The 13,208-nt window shown below is 46.1% G+C and overlaps 1 protein-coding gene across 3 annotated transcripts in view; it reads right to left on the bottom strand.

The window, feature by feature from the left end:
• The window catches only part of ABTB1 (ankyrin repeat and BTB domain containing 1), a 29,172-nt gene extending 16,542 nt beyond the window's left edge, over positions 1-12,630 (bottom strand). The window contains exons 1-7 of one of the 3 annotated variants that reach the window (XM_075158892.1): positions 12,418-12,630; positions 10,424-10,486; positions 9,272-9,327; positions 8,137-8,281; positions 5,996-6,155; positions 5,033-5,078; positions 3,897-4,013 (exon numbers count right to left, since the gene is read on the bottom strand). In XM_075158892.1, coding sequence (XP_075014993.1) covers positions 3,897-4,013; positions 5,033-5,078; positions 5,996-6,155; positions 8,137-8,281; positions 9,272-9,327; positions 10,424-10,486; positions 12,418-12,473 — 643 coding nt within the window. In that variant the 5' untranslated portion in view covers positions 12,474-12,630. Of the gene's footprint in view, positions 1-3,896; positions 4,014-5,032; positions 5,079-5,995; positions 6,156-6,843; positions 7,250-8,136; positions 8,282-9,271; positions 9,328-10,423; positions 10,487-12,417 lie in introns of those variants that run through there. The other 2 variants (XM_075158893.1, XM_075158894.1) reach the window with 2 other exon arrangements.
• Positions 12,631-13,208: the final 578 nt, after the last annotated feature.

Below are 13,208 nucleotides of genomic sequence, written 5' to 3'. Positions count from 1 at the left end.
GAGGAAGGCTCGAGATGCTGTTGGGAGCCAGAGAGACGCAGAGTTAACTCTCAAGGACAAAAGAGTTAAGCGGCCCCACGCTGAAGCGCTCAGAAGAATTTCTGACAGGCATGATTCACCGCATTAAAACCCCTCGCAGGTGAATCACGCCACCTTGAGACCTCATTTTTCCTGACATTTTGCACAGCATTACATGAGCTCCATCAGATGACTCCATTGGGCCGTGGGCGAAACAAGACCACGATGTGCCACAAAACAAGTTCTCCACCCCCTCGTCCACGTTACTGCTGCACTCTTCAGATATGCCACCACTGTAGCTCAAGTGGGCTGAATATCCCAGAAAGATACTGGAAATGGAAGGATAATTTACCAATACAAGACAGTCAGATACCATCATTGCTACACACGGAGCAAGGAGACACCAGCAAGGAGACAGGCTGCTCTATTAGCACTAAACGGTACCTTCAGATAGATGACTTCCAGGGTAAATAAGCCAAGAGGATACCTGACACCAACACAAACAAGACTGAGTACATTTTCTCTAACAGCCCTGTCCACTTACAGACCTGCGTGAGAGAAGGAAATTTCTCACTGTGCAATTAGAAATTCTTTACGGCAGAGAGAATCATTTATATTTGTGTAGTGCCTATTATAACAGTCACCAAATCAATCAGGCTCTGTAAGCGCTAATGGACCCAGCAAGTCTTAAGCAGTAGTCAAGAGTTCTCCTCTCGGGATCTAGAAAGCATCTGTGCACTTTCATAGTGACATGAAAGAACAGTGATTTGTCTGAGAAGCACATCTATCATGAGACATTTCAGACACTGCATCTCTCAAATCCAAGAGCACAGCATTTGGTATCACAAGCAACTCTCTCCTGACAGAAACAATAAAAATCAAAGTGATGTAACAGGAATAAGCTGTTGGCTGCAAGCAAGCAGCAGGGACCATCACCTTCTTGCAAGAAGTAGGAATGAAGGGTTTTCTGAAAAGAGCAACATGAACAATGCAAGGAGCTGGAGGGAATAACCCAACTACAGTTGAGAATGGAGGATTTTGTCTTTCTTCCCAGTTTAGCCCAGCTGTATAGCACTGAACGTCACCTACAAATTCATCAGCTGCCTTTGTTTCCACTGCTCAATACTTCTTTGTAGTCTTTTGTTTCAATTGAGCCAATGCACCACAAAAAATAGAAGCCACAAAAAACCCCACCAAACTCCCAAACCTGTCCAAAATGATGCCACACTCAGATACCTGCCTTATACATCCTCCTCCCAATGCCACGACTAGCTATAACCACAGATTCAGTGCCTCCGCTACGAAGGCAAGCATCACAAACCTTGCTCTCAACCTTTTTGCCCTAAAACTTGTAGAAATAACTGCAGAACATTTATTTTCAAGTACCTCCACTTCTAAAGGAAGGATTATGGCTTAATCTGGACAAACCCTGTCTGACCTCTTCCAAATACTGCAACAGTTTTTTCTTGTTATAGCCACAATATACATGTGGAGAAAAATATGCAAGCATTCACACTGAAGTCTCTCTCAGGTGCAACAGAAGGCACTGGGTCATCCTCTCCAGGGTTTTCCTAAACTACTGTCAGTGCATGCCAAGATACTAAGTGCTTTTGAAATGCTGCTTAACTCCAGATAATGCGATTGCAGAGACTGCAGTTATCCACTGGAGCTGCACAGGCGTGAGTTCACGTTGTTTTACTAGGCACGTTTCAACTTTATAATACAGATGCAAGACATGACCCTGCTCGGCAGACCTGAATCAGCTGTCTGTTCCACAGAAAGCACTTTGAACAAGCGGAGATACCTAACGCACTAGAGGGAACAGCAATGCTTTGTCAAGTGCCAGACATGATGTGATCTAAGATCTTTCCCAATTTTTAACTTCTATAATTCTTATATGTATTATTTTCTGGAGAATCAAGTTTTCCTGGCTTCCACATGAGATCTGTTATGAGAAACAAACATTTAACAGATCTATCAGCAGTTCTGTCTATTCACTTGAATCCAACCTGTCATAAATAAAATCAAGCCTAGCACTTCCATCAGTGCTTTACACCACCCATTGATTCTGTCAGACCTTAGAAATGAAGAACAACTGCTCCCTCCCAAAGAACACAGAATTTAAATGATTTGTGTGGTGCCATCCAGGAAGTTTGTATCATCACATTTGCAAGTGGAGCTTGTATCTGAAACATCCAAGCAAGCTGAAACGTTGCTTCACCATTTTTCATTTTCGAACCCCACCAAGAAGTCAGCGTTTTTGCAGTTCATGAATTTAACCACTGGACTTCATGATCCTTAGGTTGCCAATGACATACTATACAATGGCTTCAGACAGCTAGCAAACTATCCACCTTATTTTCCTCCCACAATCTAATATGAGGTTTTAACTTGATGTATTAAGGTGGAATGGTCACCTCCAGGGTCTTAGCTAGACCCTGGGAGAAAAAAAGAAAAAGAAAATAAGGAAAAAACAGTGGTGGGAGGGGAAAAAGAGATCTTTACCATCTCACTGGATTACTCTGATATCAAAAGATGCCACAAGATAATTCTGTTACCTCATTGTCTGAGTAGTTTTCATTTTCCAGTCACAGTATTCACCACCACTCCCCTTTTCCACCACTTATTTAACACCCAAACTGATATCTTACACTACTTGTAGCAAGAAACCAAGAAATACATTCATCTCCTTGTGCACTCATCTCTTCAGATGCATGCTTACATTTGTACTTACACGGATGAGGTAAGACTTATGATACAGCTTCCATGATATAGGGACTTCCACCCTGGTCTACATGGGAACAGCTGTACTGTGGTAACCTAGTACCCCACCACCAACAAACTATTGCACGTGCCTAAGGAGAGACATACATATGGCAGTATCTTCCATGGGATTTGCAGATGAGGAATTTCTTGAGCCAGAGTATTGCCTCTATCTGTTAAGCCCTGCAACTTCAGGAGGCTGAATAATCAGAACTCACAATTCAAAAGGGAAAGGTAGAATAGCTGCACCCTTACCTCTCAGATCAAGGAAGAAGATGCTATTGTAAAACCTACAAACTAGATTCTCTTCTCAAACCAAAATTAATTTGACTGAAGTAAAGGAGTTAACTCAGAGCATGAAATGAGAATCAGATGCTTTCAGCCTGAAGGTTTTGTTACCAGATTTTTTTTTTTTTTACTTAATGACTAACACCGCTTTGCCCTACTTGTGCTGTTTTGATTCTTATTCACATGTCCTTTAGCTTGAATTAAGGAGATAAACTCCGTTGGTTTTCGTGCAATAAGCTGATGTCATGATTAGATCACAAGCTCTTTGGATAACAAAAAGCCCTTAAAAAGAAGATTGCATCATTTAAGGTTTGGCACATACATGCGTTACAAATACACACATGCTTTCAGAAATACTACTCTGCTCTTAAAAAAAGTGTAATATGTCTCTCTGCATTCATTTTGAGCCAATTATCAAATGTTTTACTTTGGTTAGGGGTCAGATAAATGCAGAAAAGGACTTTTAATTGTACATATTATATCTCCCCAGGGATTTAAACAAGCTCTCTGCTGAAAGGCACTTCCCAATATACCCCACAGTGCTCCACTGAATGTCTGGCAACCACAGCAAAGTCCTGCTGCCATGGCTGCTCTACTATAATGAAAACATTCAATATACATTATAAACATACATGTGTCAGAAACCACTACAACTGCCCTACAGAGAGCCCATGACTGAAAACTATCATGCAAACATGGGAATTCCAAAACAGAACCATTTTCTGGAAGCCCCAAAAGCACCACGAAACATGCACCATCACATTTTCTTCTTTCTCCCTGAAAGGACACACAGACACAGAAGAGACAACAGCAAGTAAAATCCTTACCAAATTCATAGACTTTTTTACATTTGGTCTCCAAATCATCTATGAGGTCCTGCAGCCGACATTGCTTGGCTAACCTCTTGCAATCATTTACATATTCAACGTCGATATCAAGACGACCTGCCAAGAAGAAATGCAGCCAGCTTTTTTAACCCATACCACTTAGGTGTAAAAATGGCAAAATCAGGGATTGAAGACTTGATGGCATAGAAATTCAGTAATTAGACATGCTGCCTCACTTCTCAGCATCCAGTTACAGTTCAGTCCAAGAAGCTAAGACTTGGTACCCCACTGCCACCACTTCGATGAATCTCAGTCTGGCATCTGATTCACATTCCCACCTTCCGGTGTCTACCCTTACAGCTTCATTCAAGAGGCCAAAGAGCAAACAGGCTTATACAAAAGATGTCTAATTCCCTCAGAAAAGAACAGAAGAGCAGCACAACAGCAGCATGCATGACTGCCACCATTGGCTATCTGGCTTAGGGTAAGAAAAGACTTCAGGCTCACGAGCTGTCATCCCAGAATCTGTTACCATTACTGAAAATGTGGTGAGGAACGTTTCTGAAAACACTGGACTGGGGAAGGAAAGCCTTGAAGATACAGTTTTTTTCTGGCACCACCTCCTGGCCTGAAATAGTTCAGCAGTTAGCATGCCTACAATACAACATTTGGCATTTTCATAGAAGGTTTAGGATCAACTTCTGTTCAGAAAAAAATATTAGAAAGTAGTCAAATCATTCAGCATGCACTGCTCAGGTCTGCCAGATTGAAAATGTCCTACGTGGGAACCTGGCTTTTCACCAGCTTATGGGATTGTTATACCAGATGACAGATTTACCTTCCTTAAGTTAAAAATACATTCTCCACATCCATCCAACCAATCAACTCAAGCTGATTTTTTTTTAATTGACAGTATAGTTATTGGCAGGACAACAACTGGCAAAAGGTACAAACAACTTGGAAGAGATGGGGATTGCTCACATTCTCTTTTTCTGCCAGCAGAGAGGATGTGTTGGCAACTCATGCACCCAAACACGGCTGTCTGCAAGCCTGTGCCACCAAAACAGTACTATGGCAGAGGCACAGATAGCTGCCCACCAGCCACGAATGCATACACTAAACAGTTAGTTATTTACCTGTGTATAGATACTGCAGAAGAGAGACAAAAGCTGCTGGATTAATCTAAAATAAAACATGAGAAAGTTAGCTTTAGAATTCCCAGGAACTTAATACCAAGCTTGAAACTTGCTTGAATACAAGCATGATCCTGAACAAGTCAAAAAAACCCCACTTAAATAGCAATTCACACACTGCACCCGATTTCCTTGCTCCTTGCGTAACTAACGCTGCCACTCCACCTGGCTTACGCAGCTCTTTAAATGTATCAGCTGATACTAATCCATGTGCCTAGGGACGGGACCCGACTAATGGAGGTGCTCCAAAGACACAGTTGTAATACAGGCTCTGTAAAATCCAGTCTTTCACTGTCGCACACATTTCCAATTCTTCTTAATTTGAGAGGAAAGCCATACAAAGACAAAGGAGAGACATTAAGCAATGTCCTGAGAAACTGGAAGTATGTTTGTCACGAGAGGTTTTGCACAGCCACAATCAAGCTATAGAAATGTATGCCAGAGTATGGGTGATTAATGGATGGAATGCACTTATGGCCTATTTAGTTCTTGCTGCAAAGGCAACAAAAGGGACTCAATTAGTGCTAATTATGGAGGTGATGTCTTCACCACAGACCACCTGTCCACCAGGAATTAGACAGACTCAACTCATCCCACAGAGGAGTTGTGACGCAGCTGGCAGATGGTAACAGCTACCTGCTACTGCAATTAATTAAGGTATGTTTGAGCCCATGACAGAGGGAACAAAGGGGAAGTACGCAGTCTACAGCCTTTTGTTATCTGAATAAGATGCTATTTCCCTGCATAAAGTGCCTCCACAAGCTCCTCTCCTTCACTAGGGTCGTTCTGAGCTCCAGGAGCTATTCATTGTGGAAGTTAACCCTCAAACTGTGCTTCCTACTCACTTTTCTCACCCAGTTGAAACAGGAAAAGACATGAAAGAGCTGGAAGCACAGCCTTGCTCACCAGTGGATGCTTCAACACTATCATGTTCTTCCCCTTCCATTTGGTCTCAAACATTTCCGCAAAGTAGGCGCTGCGAGCACTGAGAATGCAGCGGTGGGCACAGAAGGATTTGCCATGAACAATGAAAACGATGTCGCTTTGGTAACCCTGCTCCAGCAACCTGTAAGGAACAAAGAGAGGGGAAATTCATTGCAGAATAAGAAAGGAGAGAATGGAGTAAAGCTAGTGGGGGACATGGTACAATTAGGTCTAAATGAACAAATACCTCTGGACATTGCAGTCTCTCCCTGCTCAGTTAGAAGGCCAGCGCAGGGGCTGGTATTTCACATACTAGACTGCGATCTCTCACTCCCTCCAATGACTCAAAGAAGTTTCGTTAGTGCAAGAGGAAGGTTGGAGAATGAAACCTTCCTGACTCAGGTGAACCCCTGAACACAGGGAACAGATCAAGAGGAACTAGTTGCCCCCAAACACATCTCTAAAGGTTAATCCTGCTTTTAAATTGTCAGATGACAAAAAGCCCTACAGAAGCACACACTTTCAAAAAGAATTACCCCACTACAAAGTAAGGTGCAACTTTCCTGCTCTCTGGGCACTGCCAGCGTGCACACTTTAACCATGCAGCAAATAGGACAGGACTTGATGTCACCCACCCTCAGAAGAAGGAAGGATGTTACAGGCACGAAATACAGGCAATTACCACATCAGAGATGAAGCCTTGTTTACGATTGCAGGCCCATACCCTCATTCTTTAAAAGGAAAAAAACCAAGATTGCTACTTCTACAGTTTATGGCAACCATCACCAGTGTTTCCTAATGCCCATCACCCCTTGCACATATATCCTTACAAACATCCCCAAGAGGTCGAATCAGGCAGACATCAGGCATCACGCTCCTTCTAGAGAGCAGGACTGGTGAACAGAAAGGTGTGGGGTCACACAAGGAGATGATGTCAGAGCAGCGTCTTGAATGCTGATCCCAGTCTCCTGCCACTAGAACATCCTTCCTACTAGTGTCTTGCCCAAAACAAAATAGAAGCAGTTAGGTGTTTACATTTTGCCCCCTACTGTTGCCCTTTGTTTCAATTTTAACGCAAGGTCAGTTTGGAATGAGAAGATGAAAACAGCATATTTTAGTTTTCATGTGCGCTCAACCCTGCATCATGTGAGCCACAAACTCACCAGAGGAGTGATAAATCACCCTGCAAAATTCTATTTTCCTGAAAGGCAGAATCTGATTTTACTCAGATAAATGAGTTTCCTTCCTCCCCTCTTTGCCCACAGCTTCAGAAATTAGGACTCTGTAGTAATGGGAAGATTGTCAGATCTTTTTAGGACTTATTTGCTCTCCAATTTTGAAGATACAGATGCTGAAACCTTGTTGGTTTTTTTATTTAAGTCAGTCCAATGGGAAGGGAAAAAAAAAAAAACCAAACAAAACAAACAAAACCCAAACAAACAAACAAGAAAACCCTTCCATGTCTGTGTAACAACATCAGAACTACTAGGGTAGAAAAACAGCAAGAAGAAAAGATTGACAGTAGTCCTCTACTCCTACAGCAAGTTAGATTCTTTTCAAGCACTAGACTAAGACTACAAGGTGTGACAGGCAACTTTCAGAAACATCTTAAAATTAACACATTTTAATGAACAAAAAGAAAGAACTGAGCACTGTCCCTACAAGTCAGCTTGAGGCTTCTTACAGTGCTCTATCTCAGAAATGAGACACCTATTATCACTGCTGGAAACTTCGGCTCACAGGCTATAGCACGTCAGGCCTGAAACTTAATTTCAGTTGACATATTACCCTAAATTGCTGATGTGGTTTTAGTGATCTGATTTTGGTTTGACAATCAAGGATGACAGTCTAATGCTTCTGCATTATAAAGACCACCTTTCTGTTGGCTCTGGAGTCTGTGCCTCAGTCACTGGAGGCTATATTTTAAATGCACACATATCTGGAAGTCATCCCTTAGGGCACAAAGGAACATCCCTTAGGAAGCTCTACACGCCCAGGAATGAGATAGGGTACTGATCATTTGCCTTTCAAATCTGCCCTTTACGGAGAGCTTGAATATCCAGGTTAACAGCTAAGGAAGGATGACAGAATGCGTTGCACATGGAGCTGCTTCATATGCTTACCGCTGTAGGAAGACATCATAGTAGTCTCTCTTCATGCACTTTGCCGTGATCTGTTTGTATTCCTTCAGCAGACGTCGGATGGCATCACTCAAAGCTCCATACAAACAACGTTCCCCATCAAAAGTGTTTGCCTCACATTTCGCTCCTGCAAAATGATCGCAGGTACATGCCAGCAGGCAGTTACATCTTTCTCAAGTGACCCCGAATGGTCGCTAAACAAGTATGACTTTTGGCTGGTGACGTTTCACTGTGATCCCCTATGCTACTGAGCGTATTTACAAAAACTAAGCTCCCCTTACATGTGTATAACCTAAAGCTGTTGTTCTCCCACAGCAAAATCCCTTTCTGAAGAAGTCACGACTCATTTAAACTGACCCTGGTAATAAGCCTCTCAGCATGGCTCCAGCAGTGTTCTGGGAAGAAGAATCTTACTGTACAAAGAGTACGATCACTTACTGGACTTTCAACAGCTCCGCCTAAAAAGCATTTCTGCCTCTTTAGGTTAGACTCTGCTAGAAATTTGGAGGGCACTTGCATTTTGCTATTTTAGAATTACACAAGTGGTCGATTAAGATGCTCTGAATGCAGTGGAACCTTTTGAGATCTGACTCTGCATTCTGATTCCTCTGCCAGAACACAGAACATCACCGCTACCTAAGTGAATTTGGGTGCTGGGAACCAAATGGGCAGGCGCTTTGCCTGGAGAGTTTGTCTTGCTTTGTTTGAGGTTAGTAAAAGCCCTTGCATTTCACCTTTACAGCCTGTTTACAAAGCAAGGCTATCAGAAGAGTACAAGGAAGTTTTACACAGACAGATCTTCCGATGAAGGACAATTCTGACATCAGCATACTCCCAACAGCAATGCACCCTCGAAAAACATCAGCTGTGATTTCAGAAAGTCACGCTGTCTCGAGTTATCACAGAAAGCTTCCCTGTAGCAAATTCAAGCAGCAAATGGCCTGCAAAAGGGACCATGAAAGTGTGTCCAGGGCTCCCACTGCAGCCTGAGATCTCTGATTATATGGCTGGTTGTAACATAAGTTGTTTCCACAAGGGACAGCTAGAAGGATATACAATCCCTATGGACCAGTACGCAGAAAGATATTGCACCCATTACCAGGACACTTTTGCTCACCATTGGCTAGAAGATAGCGTACAAGCTCCTCATGTCCACAGAGGCAAGCATAATACCTAACAATAACAAGAGAAAGAAAGTTAGAGATACAGTAGGAAGCAAAATTCAGTGTTTGGGCACACCAAAGCATGCAGATCTCAGCATTGAGCCATCCCTGATAAGCTTAGAAGATGACTCCTCATAGGAGTGAGGAATTGCTACCGAATAGCACAGAAGTCTGACCCCAGCAATAGATTAAGCAGGATCTGTCCCCAGCACTCCTAGGCAATGCTGTCCTGCAAGGAGATCTCAAAGTCCCAATCTGGGTTCAGCATCTTCTGTTGCACCACCAGCTGCCAAATCCATCCTCATTTTAATGGAGGTCATTTCAGCAATTCCACTGAATTCTCAAAAACACTCCTTGCTGCTTTTGTTGTCAGTCTGACTGCTGCATGCTGTAACGAGGGAACAGCACCCACACCGGATGTACAGCAAATCCACCCTTCAAAGTCCTGCTTACGATGAGTTTCGTTTTCTCTTTCACAATCTAAGCCCTTCATGATTCTCTTTCACAAGGACCTCAAATTGTCCTACGAACTAGGAGAATCCTGTAACATGCATTGCAGCAGGCAAATGTTAATCTACTTTGACTTTGGGAAGTTATTCCACAGTCTAAATATATTGCAGATGTCCAAATGCGCTTTGGAATTGGTATGTGGGGAGGTAAAAAACTCACACCACCCTCCTCACACCAGCATGGGGATTCCTCACTACCTACTGCATGTTCACAGCCTTGCCAGACAGACTGCAATCCCACAGTCACTTTGCATTTCACCAAGCAAGCCTTCACCTGAAAAGGCATGCTAGAATGCCACAGACTTGAGGGGGAAAAAGCCTAATCAGGCCAAGAAGAGACTGCTTAATCCAGGTAATTTGGTCACAAAATTAACTACCCTTCTGAACACTACTACAGCAAGCGTCAGTCCGATGGGGAGACAAAGACATATTTAGCACAACACCCACAGAGAAGCAGAAATATGTAGCCAAATCTCCCAAAAAGCAGAACCTGAGACGTTTTGTAACAGTGCTCCTAACTGCTGATGCAGAGAGAGCAAAAGAGCTCTGAAAGCCCTCCCCTCCCGCCCAGCCAGCGCTCTAGGCTACAGGACTCACAGCGGTGTGCTGTCCCATTTATCACGGACATTAATTTCCACATCTCGCTGTTCAAGAAGGTATCTGGAAGAAAAGGGAGAGCAAAGTTATAACTTCATGCAGCTACTCACTCAGTCATATTCTCCTCTTTCAAAAGATGTAACTCTGAGTTTATACAGTAACTTCCAAAAGTATGACAAGATCTTGCATTTGACTGGGGGAGCTGTCAGCCATGGCTGAAGGGGCGTCAGTCAAATCCTCAACCCAAGGAACGGCGTTCTGCAGCATGGCTTGGCAGCTCCCTTCAATCTTAAGTGGTGCACATGGGGAAAGAGGGGAATCAAACCCACCTCCTGCTGACCCCTAACAGGGCAGCAATCACAAAAGAAGCCTAAGCACTTCAGCAGTACCTTCACATTCTCCAACGGTGCTCACAGCCTGGCTGCTTACAAATAAGTGGCCAAGTTTACAAAGCCAAGGCTGGACTCCTACCCTGCTTGTGGCTTTTCTTGCCACAAGTAACAACATCAGTGTCACTCCAGACTGCTTTTAATTCCTGCCACTTCCTTGTCCTGCACGTTTAGGCTATATCAAATGCTGCCAAAGCTCCCTCTTTGGCACCCCTGGAAGCCAGCCTTTGCCTTGCACACAAATCTCCTACACACCCTAGCTCTTGTTATAGCCTGTCCCCAACTACTGCAACAACCATCTCTCCTAATCACACATTAAAGTCCCTCTCAGCCTTCACAAAGATTCTCAAGTTGTTTTTTTTCCTCATCCACCACATCAGGCCCCCCTTTCACTCCCTCCATCTTTCCTGTCTCAAAGTTCAGGTTCCTCTGACCACATACGAAATCCCAAGCCACTCGGCTCCTTTCGACTCAGCCCATGCGGTCCATTTGTCCCCTCTGCTTTGACAGCATTCCCAGGCCAATCATTTCTCCACTATCGCTTGTTGCTGCTCACCTTAAACCTCTGCAAGGCCAACTGCAGGGCCCCTCCTTCTACAGTAAACCTGCAATTTACTGCTTGCAATGAATTAATCTAACATGAATACACAACCGATAACAATGTTCCCCAGACCTCATCGACCTCCGCTCATTTATCCTTCATTAGCGAGCGCCTTGAAACAGAGATGCTCATTCCGATTATCTGGGAAGATCCACATGTTGGGAGATGGAAGAATCAAGTAGGATCAAGAGGTGAAGAGCATTCTTAGATTCAAACCACGAGACGCAGCAGAAGAGTCTGTTGTAAACTCTGGGCCCTTGCGTTACGACATCCACTCACCCTGCAGACAACAAGCCCATCTCACTCCTGATCTGAAATCACTGCAGCTAAGCCATACTGCTTATGAGGATGGAGACTCGACCTGAAATTTAGCAGCCCTGTATTTTTCAGAGATACTACCACAATCTAGAGCACAAGGCGTCTAAACATTTCCATGATGATTACTTTCCAGAGATCTAGCTTCCTACCAACGCAAATAGTTTCCAACAGTAGAGAACAAGCGGCTGAAGAGAAAAGACTTTTGCAAGGACGTTTGCCACAGACAGCATTCGTACAAATGAAGTACGCAACAACCGCCCGATACTCAGATGCCTGAATTTTAAGAAAACAGGCAAACCTCGTACAACCCTCGGAACACCAGCAAAAACTCAGCGCACACCCAACTCCTTTGGGGGAAAAGCCAGGCGCGTTTATCTGTAGAGAAACAAGCTCTCCTTTTCGCACCCCCGTCATCCCCTGGCACCGCGGCTGCCCCGGAGAGACCGGCGGCTGGGAGCCCGCTGGTTCAGCGGCCAGGGGAGGCCGGGCAGGGCTTCTGCTAAACACGACCCGCGGCGCGTCCCGGCCCCGAGGCGGCCGCAAGACCGTAACGCGCCACGGCGAGGGCAGGCTGCCCCCCGCCCGGCCCGGCCCCGCTTCCCCCGGGTGACCAAAGCGGCTGCAGGCAGCGCCTCACGCCCCCCGCCCCGGGCCTGACAGCTCGGCCCCGGCCCGGCCCGGCTCACCGCACGCGGCCCACGTCCCCCTTCTTGCAGCTGGTGAACAGGTCGCTGGTGTCCATGGCCGGGGCAGGCCGCGGGGCGGCGGCGCCGCATTGACGCGGAGAGCGGAGGGCAGCCGCAAGGGGCCGGGCCGGGCCGGGCCGAGCCGGGGGAAGGGGCCGGAGGGGCAGCGGCGGCGGGACGGAAGCGGCGGCGGATGTAAACACGGCGGCGGGCGGGGCGGGGCGGGGCGGCAGGAGCGGAGCGGCCCCGCCGCCGACCTGACCTAGCGACGCGAGGCGCAGCGCCCCCTTGCGGCCTGGAGGAGCAACCACCGCCTGGAGCTCGGGATGGGAGGGGGGCGGGCTGCTCTGCGACACGCGTGGAACTGGGGGTGCTGCTGCTCCGGGGCACGTGAAAGGGGGGTCTGTTCTGGAACAAGGACGGGGAGGCTGCTCTGGAACACACCTGAGGGGGGACCTGGTCCGGAACGTGGGTGGGAGGGGGGCTGTGGACCACATGCAGTTGCGTGGGGTCCAGCTCTGGAGCAGGTGCGGGATGGGGGGGAGCTGGCTGGGGGCACCGGCTCTGGGACACACATGGCGCAGGGGTACGCATGCGTGCAGGGCTCTGCTCTGGGACAGAGGCTTGCAGTAAGCCTGGGCTGGTCCTGGGGGGCAGGGGGAACCTCATGGGGCCGGCACCGTCACCCCACGGGGGGAGCCAGTTTCCCAGAGCCTGGGCACCCGGCACGGCTCAGGGCTTCTGCAGCAGCCTGCAATGGGAGAATTAAGGAGCGCCCTATGGGGCGGCAG

Source organism: Calonectris borealis, chromosome 10 (genome assembly GCF_964195595.1).
Source record: "Calonectris borealis chromosome 10, bCalBor7.hap1.2, whole genome shotgun sequence".
Taxonomy (NCBI): Eukaryota; Metazoa; Chordata; class Aves; order Procellariiformes; family Procellariidae; genus Calonectris; species Calonectris borealis.
The sequence above is the reverse complement of the archived record's forward strand: the minus strand, read 5'-3'. Positions and strand labels throughout refer to the sequence as shown.